Source organism: Harpia harpyja, chromosome 1, assembly GCF_026419915.1.
Source record: "Harpia harpyja isolate bHarHar1 chromosome 1, bHarHar1 primary haplotype, whole genome shotgun sequence".
Taxonomy (NCBI): domain Eukaryota; kingdom Metazoa; phylum Chordata; class Aves; order Accipitriformes; family Accipitridae; genus Harpia; species Harpia harpyja.
Window position 1 is genome coordinate 69,804,006 of NC_068940.1, and position 21,604 is coordinate 69,825,609.

The window sequence follows — 21,604 nt, forward strand, 5'->3', positions numbered from 1 at the left end:
CTAGCTCTTCAAGCTGTGTTACTGAAGAGGTGAGAGATTATGGGTTTACTAACTAGTCTGTCCCAGGCATGCATCAGGCCCAGTGTTGCTAACTGTTTTGTCAGGTTCCTCCAGGCAAATCCTGTAGACTATTTGCATGAAGGACTTTTTCTGTTGGCAACTGGACTTGGCAACAAAAACTTGCAGTAACATACTTGGTACTGTGGAGCAGCATCTTATTGTATTCCCTGGCAGGACAGACTGTGCAGGCAGCACTCCTAACTTCTGGTTTGCTAATTTGAATGTGACGGAGGAATTAAAAAGGCAGCCAGAAAATAGTAAAATATTCTGAAGAGTACAATTTATTTATTTTTTAGTTCCTGTCTTAACAGGTCAGGGTATGAACTTCTGCTTTCTTAGTTGTGGTCATTGCCAGAGAGTTTCAATCTGGTGTACATTTTTCTTTTTTAAAAGTATCAGTCAATTTTTTTTAATTGGGTCTTTTGCTAATTTCCAATTGCAGACAAGCATTTGATGAAGAGACACTGTAATTATTGTAACTTGAACTATCTGGGCTGTAGTGCATAATTTAGACCTACTAAAAACAATCTTAAATTTAAGACTTTCTCTCCAAAAATGTTGTAATGTCTCGAGTCTCTGATCACAGCAAAGAAATATTTAGTGAAAAATGGTGCCTTTGATGTATTAATAAAGTACATGAAAATATTTGCATGTTTTCCACTATTGAGAACACTTTTTTTCTCAGGGAGATTTAGAATGAGGACAAATTTTAGTTTCCCGTCTTTTATAATGTGCTAGTTATAGCTAGTATGATTCTTAAGACTTACAGCTTCAGGTTTTATCAATCCAATCCAGAGGAAAAATTGTTTTAAAACTGCTTGCTAATTTTCCAAATTATTTATATAAAATTCTGTTCAACTTTGGAGTTTTGTTTTTGGGGGTTTTTTTCCCACTAGAAAGGTTTCTTCTTGGTTAAACATTATTTGTAATCTGTTTTTATTTCCAGTTTAGAGTGTAGCAGATTTGGGGGATAAAATTACAGGTATTTGTGGGTTTGAAAGACTTTTCAATGTGATGAGAACATAGGATGAGTTTGGTACTCGTTATTTTAATTCAGTTTCATCCTTTGGATTATAAAGCACAGTGACTTGCTGTGAGTTTTCCTGCAAAGAAGAACTGTATATTGAAAAGACACATATGTACATGTGTGTGCCTGTATAATACACAAGTTTATATCTAAATGTGAGTGTGTATATAAGTATTTAAAAAAATATGGTAGCTTATCTAATGCTAATGACAGTAAGCATATAATGAATCGACAGTGAGAACAGTCCTTTGAAATAACAGTAGGAGGTTGAAGAGGAAATAAAATGTTCCTGTATAAACAAATATTAATAATAAGAATCCCTCCAGTAAAAAAACAATGCTGAGAAGCACAGGGCTTGACTCAGTGCAGCAGCTCCTGCCTGGCAGCCTCTGCCTGGAACCCAGCTTCAGGTGCTGGAGCAGAGAGTCTGAGAAATCTTGTATTGGGCAAATGGGGGGTAGAGAGCAGGTGAAGTCAGAATGGGCATAAATCACAAAACAAGGTGAGTGTGCCTTCAGATGCTTCCCCTGCTAATTGTTCATTGAGGGATTTTTGTTACCCATCAAAATAACAATAATGATACCTATGTCTTACTCAGATCTCTAATAAGAATTGAGAGGGCTTTTGTAATTAGATAGAGGCATTTTAAATAGTTATTGGGTTTATTTAATTTGGTATCTTTTCATTTTGCATGAGGTATATGTAAATATTTTTCATACGTATGGAAGAGAAGAAAATAGTATGTAATCTCAAAAGACTGACAGCACTCATCTGTATCCTGTTTGCACACAGACTTTTAATAAAATACAGCTGTAGAATGAGAGCAAGATGTTTCTTTTTCCTTAAACTTTTGCTTGGACCTTTGTCCAATGTGCATTTCAATGTACTGTATTGCTTTCTGCTTCTGGATAGTATCTATTAAACTTCCTTAATGTTTCCACCACAAACAGGAACTCCCTGTTTCCTGTGTGACTAGCCTCGTGAAATGATGAGTCACGAGACTCTCCTGCTTTATGAAGTGTTAGCTTCATTGAAATTTCTTTACATCTGAAGAATAGCAGGAAAATTCTGTGAGGAATCCTAGTTTTGGGGAGCGTGTTTGTGGTCCTCTGCAGACAGGAGCAGGTTGTGCCTGCTCAGAACTGGCAGCCATGCATCAGTTTTAATGTGGTGCTGAAGTATCTTGCGTGCAGGAAGGTCTAGGAGATGGTTTTTAGAAGGGCATTATGTGAATAAAACAGGCAAACGTGTGTGGTGTTTTATTAACAAAACACAAAGTTAGCTTGTAAAACATCTTGCCACTAAACATGCTCAAGTTTTAATGAGGTGTTTTTAAGGGAGTAGATAGAGTTCAGCACTACCATACGGGAATGTCCAGGGGTTATTTTGCTAAAGAATTAAGTCAGTTCTTAAAAATGTGAATATTCATGTTATGTGTTTGAAGGGATAAGAAGAAATTTTGCTGCAGGGAATGTAGGGAAGTTTATCCTATAGGAAAGCTTCCACTTCTAAAGGATCTGATATTGAGGCTGTTTGATCCATGGATCTGAAGCCTGACTGATTGCAGAAACTGAGAACTTTGGAGACCTAAGTCTTCCAAGTGTTGTGGAAACTTGCTGCAAGTTGTATAAAGAGCATCCACCAGCTACTCAAAGAAGATCTAAATTCATAATATAGCAGTTATTTACTGTTATTTAACTTTAAAGTTGTGGATTTCCTGTTCATTAGTGTGGAATGTTTCTCAAGCATGTCATCTGTAATGAATAATCAGATATCTTACTTCCTTTTAAGTGGTTTAGAGTGAATCATGTTTTCCAGCCTCAATATAAAGTGTGTCCAAATTGTGTTGAGTTCCTTTTCTGGTGTAGAAACAGATTCAGAATGTTTTAAATACAAATCTGTATAATTAAGCATTTTTCTTCAGAATCAAAACTCTTAATGAGAGAACGTTGCCAGTCCAAAGAGGAATAATTCCTTGCTTCATGTTGATAACACTGTATTTAGCCTGTGCAAATGAGAGTTTCAGATGTATTGAGTTATCACTCTTACCAGAGTGATACAAACAAACCGTCAACAGAGTTATGGGATAATCTGACCAACATCAGCAAATTGCTGCTCTGTACAGTGGATTCTGTGGACAGTAGCTCTCAAAAAGTTACCATCGCAAAGGGTAGGACTCTCTGAAGAGAAGAATGTGTTTACATGGCATGGTGCTGCCTTATACAGGTAGTGAGAAATATTCTTTAGAGACTTAGTATGAATTAATATTAGTGTGATGTGCTACTCAGACTAATATATCCTCTTTCTCATCAGGTCTAGTAAGCTCGCCTAGTGCTATACTAATATGGTTATATTGTTTGCTAAACTGGGCAAACAAGCTTGGATGTCTGCCTGGCAGTGTCTTTACTGTATTGGCTGTACACTGAATTTGTTTTACAGTAATTGGGGATTTGACAGACAGGTTTTGTTTCGGTCATTGTTATTTCTTTAACATTGAAAAATTGGCATTGATGTAGAGAACCGTGAATAATTAAATCAAATTTAAATGTGTTGCAAGAATTTTGTGTTTGAGTCTTCAGTGTGATTCTTAGTGATAATGATTTTGTAGATCATGTCTGATTTGGCTGATTACTTTTAGTGATTATTACTTAAGATTGTAACTTTCAAAGGATAATTGGAGTTCTGCATTTCCTGCTGCTTTTACAAAACAAGCTAGAGGCAAGGTCTTGAATAGTTAGAGCTTACTGGGGTTACTTCTGGCAGTTGCTGTGCCTGTCACGCAAAGGATTGGTATTTGAGAACAGAACATCCCCACTGAAAGAACAGAGAGAAGAAAAAAACTCAGTAGACTTAATGTGCATTAACTTCCAACATTGACACAGTCCTTAAAGAATGAATTGCTGGTAATAGCAAGATAGGATTTGAAATTACTGATTATTTGCAGTAACTTTCTGGGTGAAAACTCTTTATGCATATGCAACATACCTTTGAACAAGACAATCTTCTCCACTTTGCAAGTGGTTAAAGCTGTCTTACATATCTGCTGTGGAATATCTATGCACTATCAGTGAACATAATTTCCTTTGTTCAGTTTGGCCCTTGTACACAGGCTCTATGCATGGTAGATACACCTTTTAAGCTCCTTAAATCTACTCTAATGAAGGATGATTGTGTATCAAAAACTGGGAAAAGAAAGTGTTTCTCATTTGTTTGCTACATGTTGTATGGAGGGCTATCCCATAAATGCCCGAGGAGGGCTCTCGTTGACTGTTGGTAGGTGGCTGTAGGCCCCGGAAAGGCTCTTACTGGTGTCAGGTCTGAGGACAAATGAACTGGAAGTTCATTGCAATGAGGGATCTCTGAGTCTTTCCTGAAGAGGATGCCCGAAAAGTTCAGATACAATGCCTGTGTGGAATATGAAGTTTGAAGGGCATTTTCTCAGGCCCGTGATACCAGCCTGTACCCTTCCATCTCCAAAACCAGTGGAATTCTGTTCTCTTTTCAGTCTTTGTTAAAGTCCTACTTTATTATCATCCTTCCTGTTCATTAATTTCATTTCAGTTCTTATTTGCATGAAATACTAGGTATATACATATGTATATACGTAGTTATGGTAGCTTATAAATAAATTACATGATGCTGACTTATTGTCTCAAAGGAACGCAAACATCTTGCTTTAGTTGCTGCTAGCTCTTCCTATAATGACAGTTATCTTCTAAGCTTATCCCCTATCCACTTAGCCTAAGGAGTAGTGCAAATAAAATACTTTGATCCTATGGTTACCAGCACTTCTGGAGGAGTTTTGATCCTTGCTAGCAGAGGCTTTCTGTTGGGTTTCTTTTGTGATCAGCTTGGGGACTTTTCATTTTTTGCTGCAGACACTTATTGTTGGGTAGAGGGGTTTTTTGACTCTCATTTTCATTCTTCAGAATAGATATATTCTGCAGGATTTTTCTTGCCTAACAATTTGTCTCTGTATTAGCGTAGATTGTGTTGTATGCTACTTTGAGTCAGATGTTCAGAATAGTGCAAGGGTCTCTTAACAGAAGGACTTTGCATATTGCAGCTAGATGACCTTACTTTATGAAGCTATTTATCTTAACACACACAAGCAAAATGTTTTAGCTTGCTCCAAGAAGAGGTGCTAACATTAAACACACAACCTGAAAATCACATCTTTTCCTGTCACCAAGACAACGCAGTTAGTGAGACGAATACCTGATTTACATCAGACATGTATAGAGTTGTCATTCTGGCACTAGCCTTTGCAATCAAAAAGGCAGAAACCCCAGCTTTTCTGAACAAAAGTGTCATTGGCCTGAATGTAATGTGTTGGATTTAAACTGGGATGGAGATGTGCATACCTTACCTAGTGTGGTGTGATCTTTCACTGGAGCATAAACAGAGCCTGTATTGTACTGTTTTCTCTCTTGGCATATTTTCTTACTTGTGTCCTCAAATATTACAGATAGATAACAGAGTAAGATGAGGCAGTCACTGTCCCTCGTTCAGCCTGCTCTATGAGCGCAGTCTGAGTTATGTAATGTGCTCCACATTACTGTACTCTCATTATGGAAAGTCCATTGTTTTCACATACTGCTTTATTTTTTTCAAAAGTAGTTTCAGAGTTATTTATCATTTTTCTTATCGGCAACTGCATTCCAATTAAAAGCTGGGTTTTTTTAATGCCATACATACCAGGTAAATGTTTATAAATCATATGCTTGGCATTTGGAAAGGGTAAAGCCAAGGGAAAGTATTTTTAATTAGATATTATTGTATCTGTTTTTTTTAAATATAACATTGTTTTGAATGCTATAGAGGTTTGTGGGTGGGTTTTGCTGCCTGTCCTCTCCCCGCTAATTATCTAGTATATTAACAAATAGTAATGATCTAGTATATTAACAAATAGTAATGATCTAGTATATTAACAAATAGTAATGATCTAGTATATTAACAAATAGTAATGATCTAGTATATTAACAAATAGTAATGATCTAGTATATTAACAAATAGTAATGATCTAGTATATTAACAAATAGTCTTGGCCCTAAAAGTTGCTCTGTTTTAATTCCTGAGTTGAGTGGAAGGAAAATACGTCCAAAATGTCTCATCTGTACTGTGAGATCAAGTTGCTCTTATCAAAGGGTAGAGAATAGCTCTTTATTCATTCCAGGTATTGGGCAAGAATTCAGTAGCCTTTATTGGTGATAAATGGGACCAAATTCTTAATGTTGGAACTTCAGTGAAAGGGAGCAGCTCACAAAAACTGCTTAGTTATTCAGGTCCTTATCTGATACCCAAATGGATGCTTGAGTTCACTCACAAGGAATCCTAGCCTTTTTAATTTAGGCAAAAGAGGCTATGTAGACATTTTTATAGAATAGAGGCCTAGGTTCAGCTTTTCTTACAAGCCGTGCTTGTTCTGTACATGAGTTTGAAAACCTGACCAGTGAGAATTACAACAGTGACAGCAACATTACAAAACCTGCAAGGAACGTAAAGGTTAAAGGGTATGAGAAGATGCGTATTTCCAAAAAGCACCCTTAGTACTTTCAAAAAACAAAAATTGAAGAGAGATGTTTTTGAGGTGAATTACTTGGAAGTGGAAAAATACACTGGTGTTTAGTTGTTTCAAAATATGTCTCTTCAAATACTTGACTACAAGTCAAAAAGTCTTCTTGCTGTGTACCTCTTTAGTTGTGAGAAATAAGGATGCAATGCCTACTAGAGTACCTCAAGCCCTCTTGTCCTCATATGTTGTGTTATTGACAATTTTTGACCTTTAGAAGTAACAGAACTTTTTACAAAAGTAGGAAATTTAACTTCATTCTCTGTTGTTATTGGCAGACAAAAATAATGGTCTTCCAGAAACCAAATGAAAAAAGAAACACTGTATTCTACAAAATTTTGTCTGTTTTCTTAGTAAAACAGCATATTTTTCAAGATTTAGTACTTCAAAAAGGCCTTCTTGAAAACAAGGCATCTCATGAACTGAATGTCACTGTTTAAACTTCTTAACCACATCAAAATAACTTGGGGTTTTTTTGAGTGTACATCTTCAAATGAGAAATTTTACTCTTGTTCTCTGATTGAGAGTTTAGCAGGCTGTGGGGTCCAGCAATTGTCATCATAGGTGGAGCTGAAGCTCAATAGCTGTTCCTTGCGCTAAATGTGACTCATTTCTTTCTATTTGTGTGTGTCTTTCTTTTGGTGCCACTGTTTTAAGTGGACTGGGCTTCAGTCAGTTACACCTGAATGGTGTTTTGTGCCTAATGCTTGTGATGTAAGACAGTTAGCATTTGAAGAGTTAATTTTATGAAAAGATGTCCAGAATAGTGTTGTTTAGCAATAGGAATTGTTCTGAACATCGGTTTCCTTTTTCGCCAGTCTTTCTTGTAGTGCAGTACCAACTTGCATTCAAAATTACACTTCCCTGAGTTGGTATGGACATTAAAGTTTGGGACTCAATAAAAGTTAAAACAGCAGATTTATTTTCTCCCATCCCCTTCCTGTCAAGTTGTTCTACTGAGTGCAAATACTAAAGACCACATCGCCTTTTGGACAAGAGCACTTTGGCATCTGATGTTTGCTTATGTAATTTGAACTCTTGATACTATTTGTGCAATTTTTATTACAGGTATTTGCAGGTGTTACTTAAAAACAAATACTAGAAAGATACAACTGAGCTATCTTACTTGTTTTTAGAAAGGAATTTTTAATAAGAGGTGGTTGAATATAAGCGAATATTCCAAATCAATATGTCACTATAATATATATATATATGAATGCTTGGTGCTTTTTCTGTGCAGACTTCATTTTAATGATGCCCACGAGATTGCTCTTACTGTTCAGGTGTTTCAGAAAGGAACCAAACTTTCAATGTGCTTTTTATTTATAAGATTTTGTGTATGAATTGTGTATAATGGTTCAGTGAGGATAGAGTTTTTTATCAGTTTTAGTTTTGTTACGTGAATAGAATTAAATAATATTAGCTGAGTGGGAAGTAAATTATTTTCCATGGATTTTAGTGCTGTTCTGTGAACTTGAACTTCAAATTCAATAGCAGAAGTTCCATTTTAAAAATACCTGGAGGCATCAGGTTAAACAAGGATGCTTTTGGGATTGCAAAATATGTCCAGACAGCAAAGCCATGCAATGTGTATTCTTCCCTGCCTCCTCCTTGGTGAGGATTTTCATTTATCTTTGTGGCCCTGTAAAGTGGAATGATATGTGACAGGCAGTGTCATTCTGCTCTCCTCTAGGTAAACGTAAAACTCAAACGTTTGACTTGCTATTTTTCTGTAAGACTTCAAATAGACTCCAGGTTTCGTGTTCGGGAAGAAACATTGCCTGGGATGTTCCAATAGCCAGAAAAGGAAGGGACAACTGTTCTGTTATGAAGTGCATTACAGTTGTTCACCATTGTTACAGACTCTAAAACTCCAGTTTAGGATGTGTCTGTGATACTAATTTCCCCCCCCCTAAAACTCTCACCATGGCAGATACCTTGTTGTCCCAGGGGAGGAGGTTTCCTGACCAATGTTCAATCTGTTGTTCTTGTTCATTCATTACTCATGGTGGAAAGGTTGGATGTAACTTGGAAGTTTTTATAGCCAAATTTCTTAGCCTTTTATCACTGCCGTTAGTGACGAAATCAGAATAGATCAGATCATCCATTTCTGTAGTTTTGAGTGCCACTCAGCATGGATTCCTCCCTCTTTTGCTTATTCACCCAGACCCAAGGTAAACTTATGTCCTGTTTCCAAAATTTACCCATATGCAAAACCTGAACAGCTCTATCATTTGTCCATTTGAAGTTGCTGAGTGTTTGACTTTGATTTGGAAAATCAAATTTTGTATGGGAGAGTTAGTGTCTCCTTTGCAATTATGTAGCTAATAGTCTTTTCTTCTAACATCCTAAAAGTACTGTGCTTGCTGGTTGCTTCATGTGTCAATGTAGATCTACTAAAAATTACCTTGTTATGGGATTTTTTTAAATTTTTTTTTTCTTGTGGCAATTCAGAAAATTGTGAGCCTGTGCTCTTGAGGAACATGAACGCTTAGAGTGACACTTATATGTTTTATAAACTCTTGGTCTTTCTTAAAATGGTGCTCTTGTGACCTTTTTTCAGTTGCTTTGTAGTTCTCTTCTGATTTACCTTTTATTTTCTACTGCCATCTAATTTTTTTAAGGTCTCCACAAGCTGTAGTGGCACTCACAAGTAAATGATTTAGTGGTTTAATCCACAGTGTGACAGGTTTTATTACTATTATCTAGAATCAAGTCAAAGAGCATGCACTATTAAATTGGTACTGAAGATCTTAACTACAAACAACACTGGGGTTTGGCAGATTACGGCTGAAGTGACCCTCATTACTGAAGACACTTCTTTTCTCCTACAAGACAAGGTCTCTAGAGTCATCGGTTACTGCTGTTGTAATGAGCAAGAGGGCAAAGATTCCTTCTCCGTTTTTTGTGATTGCTTGGAAGTCTAGATTTGCTCTGTCCTAATAGATGGCACAAAGACGTTATGTCCTGAAATGTAATGTGTAGTAATAAAGTCTTATTAGTGAAAGTTGAATACTGGGCTTTCAAAAAGTTTCTTTCAAATGCAGTACAAGTGTTTATGCAAATAGTAGCATGAGCATTGGTTCACGAAATTCAAATGGAGTCAGTATGACAGATCTAGTCATTTCAACTATGATGAATCTATCATCTGGCTTCAAAGGCTACTTTGTGGTTAGATATGTAATATGTATTATTTTTGTGGTTAATGGCATGCTTTCCTCCTCTTTTTAAGCATGCAGAAGACCATTATTGTAGCTTGTTAGGCTTGCTCACTGTATTGGAGCTGCATCTTAAATTTGAAATGTGGTGAGAAAATAGAGGTCTGCTTCTAAAAATTATGTTAGCCAAAATTAGTTAGAAATTTATTAGTTTTTTGACAATGTGAAGTTCTGAGAATTGAGTTAAAAAATATTGGGGGAAAAATCTAAAGAAATAGCAGATTAATTACACTCAAGGTAGGGATACAAAATTAATTTGTCACAGATATGCAAGTTTTGAAAGCCTAATACTTAACTGAAAGTGGAGGAAATTATTGACAGTAATACAACTAATTTTCAAGTTCTAGTTAAGTTATGTGTTTTTAAGATACCACTTTGTGGTTGGACATACTTCCAAAGAGTTAGTGGCCTCAATTATAGATTTATGTACCTAAACAAACCTTTATGAAGTTTAAAGTTGGAACATAAAAGCTAAATATTTAAATGTGTTCTTTATTGTATGGAGGAACAAAAAAATTTATTTAGAGTAAACAGTTACTGTACCTTATGAAATGATAATTCTAAAAACTGTAGCAAAATATGCAAATAAAATTCGGTGTACTAGTGACCCTCAAGTGTAACACTGGGACTTCACACTGGGAGAGACCTCTGGTATTGGACACTGTTTTGGGTTTGTGTGGTGGGGTTTTGGTAGCAGGGGAGGCGCTGCAGGGGCGGCTCCTGTGAGAAGCTGCTCGAAGCTTCCCCGGCTCCAAGTCGGACCCGCCTCCGGCCAAGGCCGACCCAGTCAGTGATGGCGGTAGCGCCTCTGGGAGAACAGATTTAAGAAGGGAAACCTGCAGCAGAAAGGGAGGTGGGATGTGAGAGAAACCCTTGTGCAGACAGCAAGGTCAGTGAGGAAGGAGGGGGAGGAGGGGATGCCCCTGCAGCCCGTGGTGAGACGGCAGGCTGTCCCCCCCCAGCCCGTGGAGGGGAGCGGGGGAGCAGAGGCCCACCTGCAGCCCGGGGAGGACCCCATGCCGGAACAGGGGGATGCCCCCCAAGATGGCCGTGACTCCATGGGAAAGATCACGCTGGAGCAGTCTGTGCCTGAAGATCGGCCCGCGGAAAGGACCCACACCAGGGAAGTTCATGAAGGACTGCAGCCCATGGGAAGGACTCGCGTTGGAGGAGTTCGTGGAGGACTGTCTCCCGTGGGAGGGACCCCACGCTGGAGCAGGGGAAGAGTGTGATGAGTCCTGCTCCTGAGGATGTTGAAGTGGTAGGAATAACGTATGATGAACTGACCGTAACCCCCATTCCCTTTCCCCCTGCGCTGCTGGCAAGGAGGAGGTAGAGAAAATTGTGAGTGGAGTTGAGCTGGGAAGGAGGGAGGGGTGGGGGGAAGGTGTTTTAAGATTTGGTTTTACTTCTCATTATCCTTGTTTTTATTTGATTGGTCATAAATTAAATTGATTTTTTTTTTCCCCAAGTTGAATCTGGTTTTTTGCCTGTGACCATAATTGGTGAGTGATCCCTCCCTGACCTTGTCTCGACCAACAAGTGTTTCTTTGTATTTTCTCCTCCTCGTCCCACCGGAGGGGGGGGGGGGGGAGCTAGCGGCTTTGTGGTGCTTTGTTGCCAGCTGGGCTTAAACCACAACAGACAGTATCAAAGAACTGGAAATATTTTTTAATCATGTTCTTATACATTATCTGTGAACCCAGGAGTTACAAGTCATGTTGGTTGAATAGTCCTATCTCTCTAACCCTACTGAAAAATATACTAAGTGTTATATTGAAAATAGTTTCATGTGCAAAGAATGTTTATTAAAGCTATTACAGGGTATGTTGGAATTGAAACTCTTTCAAGATTTATGATTGTGTATCTAGGGTTGATTTCTGCCAGGAACAGATGGTATTGAAGCAAACAGCTGACAAGTGATACAGCAGAAAACACAATTAAATGAAATTTTGTAAGTGTGATCATGAAATAATGAGAGTATTTTAAAGTCTTACTGCAAAATTTGGTTTTGAAGAGCAAACAGGATGAAGAGGGGTTTTTATGAAGTGGGAAGTTGCGTTCATGCTTTTCCAAAAAATACTTTAATTCAAAGATTTCAGATCAGTAGATGTTGAACTATTTGAAGGGCAAATTGAAGTTATATTCTAACATACTCTTGGGGAAGACATAGTCAGGTTACGGCAGCCTTACTGGATATATACGGGATAACAGAGATCTGCCTTTAAGGCATCCAGCTCCTTAAAACTCTCTGTAGTTGTATCTAGTTATTCTAAATCAATTGCTGACATGGAACCCAAACCAGAAATAAATTGTTATGTCTCAAAGGATACTTACTACTTTAAAAAGAGGTAGATTTGAATGCTGCATGTTTAAAATAGCCATAGATTTGTCCATTGTAGAAGTTTTGATCCATGAAATAACCAGCGGAACAATTAAAGCCTATGTTTTAGGTAAAATGAAACAAAGGAGGCCATTACCCTTGTTCTAGGTTAAGGAAGTTAGGAAGAAGCTCGTAGCACCACAATCCCTGTCACTTTATTCTAAATTTGGTTTTAATGGGGTCATAAGGCCTTCTATGCATTTCTCATGTTGTAATCCTTGTAGAAACTCCTATGTGGATGAAATGTTTGGGAAACTTGTGAAATGGAAGTACTGTGAATGGAAGGATTATATGTTTTTCATGTAATGCAATCCAAAGGCGCATATAAATATGATGTTGGGGTTTTTGTGACACAGAACCGTCATTCCAAAAACCGATTCCTTAAGGACTGAGCCGTTTTACTGCTCTTTAGTTTGTTGACTGCATTGACCAATATCTGGAATTAAACTTTGGAGTTTCTTATTAGGAATATAAATTGCTTTGTTGTTTCTACTGGAATACCAACATAGTCTTTCAAATATGTAAAACTTGCCTAATGCAATTAGTGTGATGTGTTTCCTTACTAACATTAGAGCTGATTTAGAGTTGCAATAGTCCCATTTGCCTTGCAGATTTTTGAATTGGAAAATGAAGATGGCTCAACACTTGCCTTTCTGTGTTGTCAAATACTGCAGTAATACTGTGATACTTGGAATTAAATAGTACCAACAATGTTAAATTTTACATTCTGTGTAACAGTGACTTTTATGTACAAAACACCTTCTCTCTTGAAGTGTTTCTTTCAGTGTCATTTGAGTTTATGAAATTAAAGGAACAACACTTAAGGCCAGTATTTGTATTAGTATGATATATTAGTGCTGCAAGATGTCTGCTTCCAAAGTTGCTTGTTAAAACTGAAAGCTTGATTAGTGTTATTTACTGTAACACTTTATATGCAGTAGCTTATATTTGCAGATAAAATTTGTTCATCAAATGATTCCTGCTTTTTAATAAAAGTGGTTGATCTGTATAGCAGTACTTTAGTAGCATTTAAAATACAGAATTCTCTTTAATTTTACTCAGATTTTATTTGTTAAAATTCACCAATAAAATGTAAGACTTCAGATGGAACAAAATTAGAATTTTCTTTTAATGGAAACAAAGACTTCTGCATACTGATGAGAGCTTGCTGAATGCAGCATTTGTGCTTTTCTAAGACGCTCTGAAAAACAGTTTTTTGAATAGTAAACCAAAAACTTTCGCTCAGAAATTAAACTGAAGGAAAAAAAAAAAGTTTGGATGCATCAAAAAGTGCCAGCTGTGAAACTATGGGAAAAAAATGTCAGGGCTTCTGTCAAAGCACCCTCAGCATGCAGAATACTTGTGGCCAATAGAGACCCTGGGGCTTGGGATTGTTGAAATACCAAGCTCTGGAGTTGACCCAGAATACGAAAAGCCATGAGCATCCCAGCAGAGCTGCCCTGGTGCTGTAGAGCAGGGAAGTCTCCACCAGCCTCCTGCATATGTACCCTCCCAGTTTGTACTCCCTGCTGCAGAACTGGAGTTCGGCTTTGAGTATTTTCAAGCTGTCAGCTTAAGAGCAGCAAAACTGAAATCTTTGCATGACTGGAAACACACAGCTTGGAAACATAGAAGCACTGGAGTGGAAATGTTGCTTGTGTTAGAGCTGCTTTCTTGTTTGTATTTTGGTGGGTTTGGGATGCTCAACAGTTTCCATTAGTAGAGGTTGGATTTTTGGAGAAGCATGGCTCAAATTTATCAGAAATTTGGACCATGGATGTTTCAGAAAAATATTTTTAGGGTTTGGTGATTTGCATTTTTCTAGACAAACAGCTCCCTTCTCACCACCGTTTTACTGGAAGATTTCTGATAGGTTTTATCAGATTGGTTACTTGCATGACTTCTGTCAGATGTTTAAAAAAACAAAAAACCCAAACCAAACAAACCAACACCACAACCAATGGGATGAAAATTTTGATAATAATGAGTTTTGCCCTTTAAGTGGGGAATGTAGTTTTTGCTTGTGTTCCTGAGTGAATACTGTCTCTACAGAAGGACATACTCGTGGCTCATCTTATTTTCTCTAAGTCTACAATGAAATTGCAGGCAGTGTCCTATCATACTCATTTTTCTGTGTTCCTTAATCTGTAGGGTATAGGCTCGCTAGCATTATAAAAAAGGCTTAAATGGGGTTGCAAAATATTAGCTAGCTATAGTATCTCCACTCCTCCAGGCTGGAGGAATGAAAACTGATTTTCATTGCTGGCTGGCGCTCACTGCCTTTGGGCTGGGGAACCAAGTTTAGTATGTGTATTACTTTTTCCCTTGTGCGTCCTGTCTGTCGGGGTTTTTTTATTTTTTTTATTTTTTTCCCCTAGATGGCAAGTCCTTGGTGCCAGGGCCTGTCTTTTTTGTCATAAATGTGTTACCTGCAATGGAGACATACTGGCAAGTAATCGGTACTGTGAGGCATTATGTGGTGTTAGTGATAAGTAAGTGGTATTGATTCCTTATTCAGGGTGCATCAGTGTCAGGTTTGCACTGCTCAATTTGGAATTACTTGTGTGTAATTCAAAAAATTATGTTAAGAAGCATTGATAAGATGGTAACTGTGTAACTTTGACTTTCTCCGAGCAGGGACTAAACAGGGAGTACGTTGTTTGGGGCAAGGGGTTGTGTGTGTGTTGTTGTCTTGAGGAGGGGTTGAATGTTCTAAGTTCTGAAGTTGTCTTTTATGTTTTAGAAGTGACTTCTTGGGTCTCAGCTCTAAATTTGTTATCAGATCTCTCCTGCCATGAACTTTAATTTTCTTGTATGCTGCTAGCTCTCAAGTAGGAATTCACTGAATAAAGTTATTTTGGCAAGGGAGAGGAATGCTTTTCACGATAAAATGTCAATTAAAATGTGCGTTAACTTTACTATAGTTGTGACACAACAGTTGAACTAATAGAAATGTCTTGCGACTTAAAATTTCTTGCTGCTTATAATCTTGATCCCTGACCCCCGGTGTATTTTGGAACTCTACTAAAAAGATCTAGACATCTAAGCAGAACTTAGGCCACAACCAGGATCCCGACTGATGATCTGTCTCTCTTCTGATTTCTCAGCGGCCTTCCCTCAGAGAGCAAACTGGTTGGTTCTTGTTCATTTTTATCACTCACTGTGATGTGAAAGTAATCTTATTTTTCTGATTAAGCTATAAACTCGTGCAGGGAAATTGGCATTGATCCTGAAAGAGTGGAGAAATATTTTGTGCTAGTCTTTCAAAAGTGAATCTTCATCAGTACATATTGTGTATGGCTAACTTGTACCTTCAAAAGGACCTTAGGTCAGACTGAACTAATCAAAAGTGCTGGGTCTTACTTGCATCCTCCAGAGTGTTTTCTGCAAAATAAATTGCTTCTCTACCTTCTTGCTTATTTACAATAAACAAAACAGTCGAAATTGGATTTCAGTATTTTTGCCCCTACTCACTCCAGCTTCTTTTCTATTTAAAAAATAACTGCTGAAACTAAATTCAAACTTTCCAAAGAAAATGTTTTTTGGTAATTGTTGCATATGACACACCATTTTTAACTGTATAGGACAGCTTCAAGTTCCTGTCTCTGGAGATAAGTGAATGGTGATTTCTAACTGATGGGTTAATCTAAAGATGTGATGAGCATCTGTCAATCTGTGTATGTCAGGAAAACACTAGTTGACTATGTAGGTATTAAGAGTTCCTTAGGGAGAAGCATGCTTGTCTTAGTAAATGTGACTAACGTCTTTAGAGTAATTATGTTTTCTAAAATATAAAGTGTACAATATTTGGAAGATGCGCTCTTATGCAGTGTTTTTTCATAACTCATACAGAATGCTAAACCATACTTTTTTATTTTAAATAAAACCTTTTTTCCCCCCTCTTACCACAGGATAATGAGAAAAGGACCCCTTTACATGCTGCTGCCTATCTGGGAGATGCAGAAATTATTGAACTACTTATTTTATCTGGTATGTTCTGTTCCTGTTAATGGAAAAAAAAATAACTCTATGCACATCCAAAGAAATATTTATGTACATCTTAGTCTGTGTAGCTTTTACTGAGATATTTAATGTACTAGAAATTAAAGATGTTTGTACAGAAATTTTGGTTTCCAGACTTATCAGTGTTATAATACTGTGTAGTTCTGCTTTAAAGTATTTCTTTGTAGAAAGCTTTCTCAGTTGTGGCTGGTTTTATTTGTAGCTTGATCAGCTTTAGGTAGTTTAGCTCTAGTTTAAAGAAGCAATAGGGTATATGTTATAGGTAGATGTTAGCAGCATTGCTTTTGTTCTGAAATGGCCTTCAGAAAAACAATTAAAGTTGAACATAGAAGATAACATCCGGAGTTATATTATTTTTTAAGTATCCTTTGCTGTTGGCTTAAATGCACAGAATATAATTAGGATCAGCTGAAAATTTTAAAATCTCTTGTCTTTTTTTCTATTTATTTGTATTAAGACAAAGTACAAGTTCTGTAAAACAGTATAGTTCCATCTTTAAACAAACAAACAAACAAAGGTAGAAAACCAAGAAACTAAACCAAAAACCTGAAAGCAGAACTTCATGATTGAGATAGAATTTTTAATTTTAATTCAGCAACAGTCCCTTAGAACTACTTTAATCATCAGTCTGCTTAATGGCACACTTTACCTGTGCAAAGCTGGCTATTTCCATGACCCTCCACCACCCTCCCCATGAACCTTTAATAACAAAGTTTGTTTTAAGGAAATGTCACTTTTAAGATTGTAGGAGTCACTTCCAGACTTCCAATTGAAATTGCCAGGCACAATTTAATTTGTTATAATTTAGCAAGATACAATCGTCTCACTATATATGTATGCTCTCTCTATATAACTATATATACTTATGATTAATTAATATTATATTTGATGTATTTGATGCATATATTTCTCATTGAAATATTATGTAGTGATAATTTGTCAGGAAAAGTTCACCTGTGTTGCTGAGAAGGTGCTGGTTTTCCCTATCAAGAAAAAAAACAAGTTCTGGTGACTTGAAAATATATAATGACCTTTTTCTTCTGAAAAGGGATCTTGGATTTGGCAAGGATATTTCTTTTGTTTGGGTTTTCACAGTGATTAAAACAAAACCAAACAAAAACTCAAAACAACTAACCATGGTACAAACTTTGCAAAGTTGTAGTCGGCTACTTCTGGGAGTGAAGCTTCTGACTGTTCTGGGTGAAGAGAGTTCAGTTACCAGAACTGTGATTGAAGAAAGACTCTCTCTCTCTCTCTCGGGCAAGGGGCTTATGGAAGGAGTGAGATTCTAGTTCAGATATTAATGAAACAAGATCCTGACTGGAGGATGGCAGTAGGAGAGGAAAGGTTAGTCATGCTATTTGGGCACATAGCCTGGGGGTAAGTGCAAGAAAAATTGGAGAACAAAGGAGGGAAGTGAAGAACTAAAAATTATGGCTGTACAAATAGTCCAAAGTTGAGCTGTTGCATGGAGGAGAGGTGGTGGATTGCTGCTGTGTGTGCAGATTGGTCAGGAAGGCTGGGAGGCATCGATAGGTCTCTGATAAATCTTGATTTTCATTAAATAAATGTTACTTACACAAAACAACACATTAAATAGTTGCAAAATCAAAAGCTTCAAAAGCTGTGGAATGTATAGGCAATATCAGTCTAACCTTGCCGTGCTCATGGGCTATGCTGTGGACTTCAATTATGTGTTTGTGCCTTGCTGTAGAAGCACAGCCTCATGAATTTCACAGGGAGGGGCTGCGCTGGGAATCAATCAGGGTGGTACAGTGAAGGAGGCACAGATGCCAGTTGTTGATGCATTTGCAAGTGAATGAAGAGGGGCATTAATTGCAAGATGAGAAAGTGATGTCTTCCTGTTAAGGCTGTTCAGTTTGAAAGGCTGTGCTGCACTTGGGCACTAATCTGTATATTATCTCCTTGCAAGCTGTGGTTTTAGGCAAGCAGCTTAAACCAGACTCTAAAAAGTAGTCACCAATTTAGTCGTCTTCATTTCTGAATGCTGGGCTTGAAATCTTTGTGTTTTGTGAAGTGTGAGTGCTCGCAGCTGTATCTGAAGTGCTGCACCAGCTACTCTGAGAAATCAGGTCTAGGTGTCTCAAAATGCACAAGCCAAGATTTTTCTTTTAACTATCTTAATTGGAAGATAGAGAACAGAGGTTAAGTGTATTTATCCTCTCCATTTCATAAAGATACAGAAAATTCATCTATTGTGTTTCAGCTGGAAATCAAATCTCTCCTTTGAGACAGATGTATAATGTTACATTTTTGTCATAATAGATGAGCATTAGGGAGCAAATAAAGAACATCTGTTACCACAGCAAGGTTTGAAGAACACTTGCTGTGTTGCAAGACCTCTTTTTGAACAATGAGAAAATAGTTTGTTTTTCAGAAATGTTATTTATTCAACAGTTTCCTCTGTGCAGTAAAGTTGCATGTAAAAATTTTGTATGTGGCTTTCTTTAATTGACGTATTGTAATATATTTGCACAAGGGATTGAATTAAGTAGTGTAGACTGCTTTCAACCTAGCATTTCTCACCTTGTGAGAGCTTGGCTTTGCAACTTGTAATGTCCTCTAATGTAGTTTTACTGAAATGTTACTAGGAACCACTTTACAGTTTTCCTGTTGTGCAAGCTAGCCTATGAAGACTGTTTGCTTTGACTCTTTTATTCTTTCTTCAAACTGGACTTCAAAATTACTGAAGTCGGTGTTGATCTTTCCAGTACTCAGTGGCTCTTACCCGATTCTTTCTCACTGTTCTTCATTCTTAGTTAAAGTGTGTATCATATGTTACCTAAACATAGTTTTTAAATTTGATTGGAATGTCTTCTGCATCCCCCTCCAGGGGATCCACATTGCTTTCAAGTATGTATTTTGGATCATACGTTGCTGTTACAATACCTTTACATTACTTTGCTGTAGACCTAAGCAACACATATTGCATGTTCTGAAGATATAACCAATTCAGCCTATTTGCAGACTTCTGTGGAATAAGTTTTGTCTTACAAGCATACTTACTTAGTTTTTGAATTCTTGAGATGTTTTCCCACCAAACCTGGGCAAGGGACCTGAAGGTGATGGTTTCAATACAGACTCTGAACAGCAAAGAAAATTCCTTCAGTGACACCAGTTTGGGCCTGGACATTTAGATTGCCTTTTGTTTTTTAGCTTGAGACAGTGCTTCACTGAACTTGCTAATAAACTTGTCCCCTGAGGATGTGAACGTCTTGCCAGCAAACTCTCATATGACTATGGTCCGTGGAAGTCTAAATATTCAAATCCTCTCTCCCTGTTAGATTGTAGCTGGATAAGCATTTAGCATTCCTAAATTTGTCAGGTAAGGAGGTGGACAGTAAATAAAAAAGAAACATAAAGATGGTTGTTTATGGTTGTTATGGAACAAAAGTTTGTATTTTAGTCACTTGAGAATCATAATTTTAGAAGCATTTTCTTTTTTGTATTACTCTGTGAAGAGTCATAACACCCATCACAGTTTTATTTTTATGAAGTGTGTACAACTCTGCATCCTGGTGCATAAATACATCTGTCTACTTTGCATAATTGCACTGACTTTAATTGTGTAAATACTTGATGGCAAACTACTGAGAAGTAGAAAAGTAAAATAATTAAATGTCCAAATTTTTGTTCTTCCCAAGAAGTCCTGATTAAAAAAAAAAAAAGAAAAATCAAGCCCTTCTTTCAGCTGAGTCCTGCATGTGAACTGTTGTGGGGGGGCATCTTGCTTTATAATTTATTTATTTATATTTTAAAAATACTGTGCAGACTATTATTGCTTTCACTGAAATCAACACACTTCATGAAAATAAACATCTGATTTATCTGTTCTCTTTTGAATAGATTTAGTTACTATATTGCATTGATACTTAAATACTAACACAACATATTTATGTTTGTTCAATCCAAAATTTTCATTGCATGGAGCTCAGCATACATGAGTGCGTGGTCAAACTCAATCTTATTAAGGTTTGGCAGCCTACAAGTTTTTGTTGTGCTTTCTTCTGGGTCAGCTGGAAAATGTAAGAATTGTGCTGACGCTGGCAAACTATCGTTAGAGTAATAACAGTTTTGGAGCATAGTAAAGACCCTCCAACATTAGTCCACTCTACCTTCATTTCTTTCATCTAATTCTGAAGCTATGCAAGTATTTAAAGTCCATGCAATGACAGTCACACAGCTCAGCTGTCGAAAGGCTATCGCTGCAAAAATACCAGCCACATGAAGCTCCCTTTGTTTGGATTGAAGATGTACCCACAGGCCCAAGGCATTTCACAGGGGCTCCTTTTACACTGGTTGTATCTTTCTGCTGCTTCCTCTTCTTTTGACAATGATGTTGGCTGCCATTTTCTTTTTTGAGCTGTCTTAACTTCCCTCTGGCAGCAGTAACAGTCAGTTGCTGCGAAGAAAGTAGCTCTGATGCTCTTTGAAAGAGAAAATGAAGCTGACTTAGGATAAGGTAGAAGCGTTCAGTAGCTCAAGGAGTCTGAGAACCTTGTGTTGCTCTCTGAAGCTTGAGGAGGTGGTGGCTGAGATGTGGCAGAAACTATGAAGTTCTGTAAGGAAATGGACTTCTTATATTGACGAGGCAGCGAAGTTCTGGAGGATGGCTTTGACTTGATTGTGGTTTTCCTCCCTTTTGTGGCCGGTGTATCCCCACGTGTGCTTGGTTTTTTCCAACCAATAAAAAGAAAGGCTGTTGTTGAATCATTATTGTGGCTGGTCAACAGATACTCCAGTCCTGTTCCTCTCAGATTTTTTTCACTATTCTGTAGAACCTCTACTATGCATTTAGCTTATAAATAGGAAGAAACTTTCTCTCAATAAGGTCTTAAGCATTATTTTTGCAGCGATAGTTTTCCAAGTATTCATGTTTTCAATAGGAAATTACCCTAGATTTCTATGACTGATTGCTCCAATTCATATCTCAAATCCTTTTTTACTTTACAAACTTTTTCTGTATCTCCTCCTGAATGTTCACATATTTTTCTATCTAAGGAAAAGTTTTCTTCATCTGTTCATTGCCCAGGGTAGTCTGGGAATTTCTGCTTGCCACTTTCAGTACTTCCATGGTCATCATCTCTAGATAAAAAGTGTGGGTCATTTAAAAAGGAAAAACTTCTGAACCTAATATTAGCCCTTAGAAAAATAATTAAATAGAATCTAACTACAGTAGGACTGCTGGTTATTCTTAGTGATTTATACCTGGGATCTTTCTAATTTCTGCAAAGATCATTCCTAAAATCAGTTCAGTATACTAGTTGTCAAGACAAAATTTGTTAGCTTTTTAAAATGCA

At 37.2% G+C, this 21,604-nt stretch overlaps 1 protein-coding gene across 5 annotated transcripts in view; it reads left to right on the forward strand.

The window, feature by feature from the left end:
* The window catches only part of ANKRD28 (ankyrin repeat domain 28), a 128,886-nt gene that overhangs the window by 54,676 nt on the left and 52,606 nt on the right, over positions 1–21,604 (forward strand). For all 5 annotated transcript variants that reach the window (XR_008236891.1, XR_008236892.1, XM_052798910.1 and 2 more), the window contains one exon: positions 16,172–16,250. Coding sequence is in view for 3 of the 5 variants with exons in the window: in XM_052798910.1 (XP_052654870.1) it covers positions 16,172–16,250 (79 nt within the window). In the remaining 2 variants the exon portion in view is untranslated. The remainder of the gene's footprint in view (positions 1–16,171; positions 16,251–21,604) is intronic.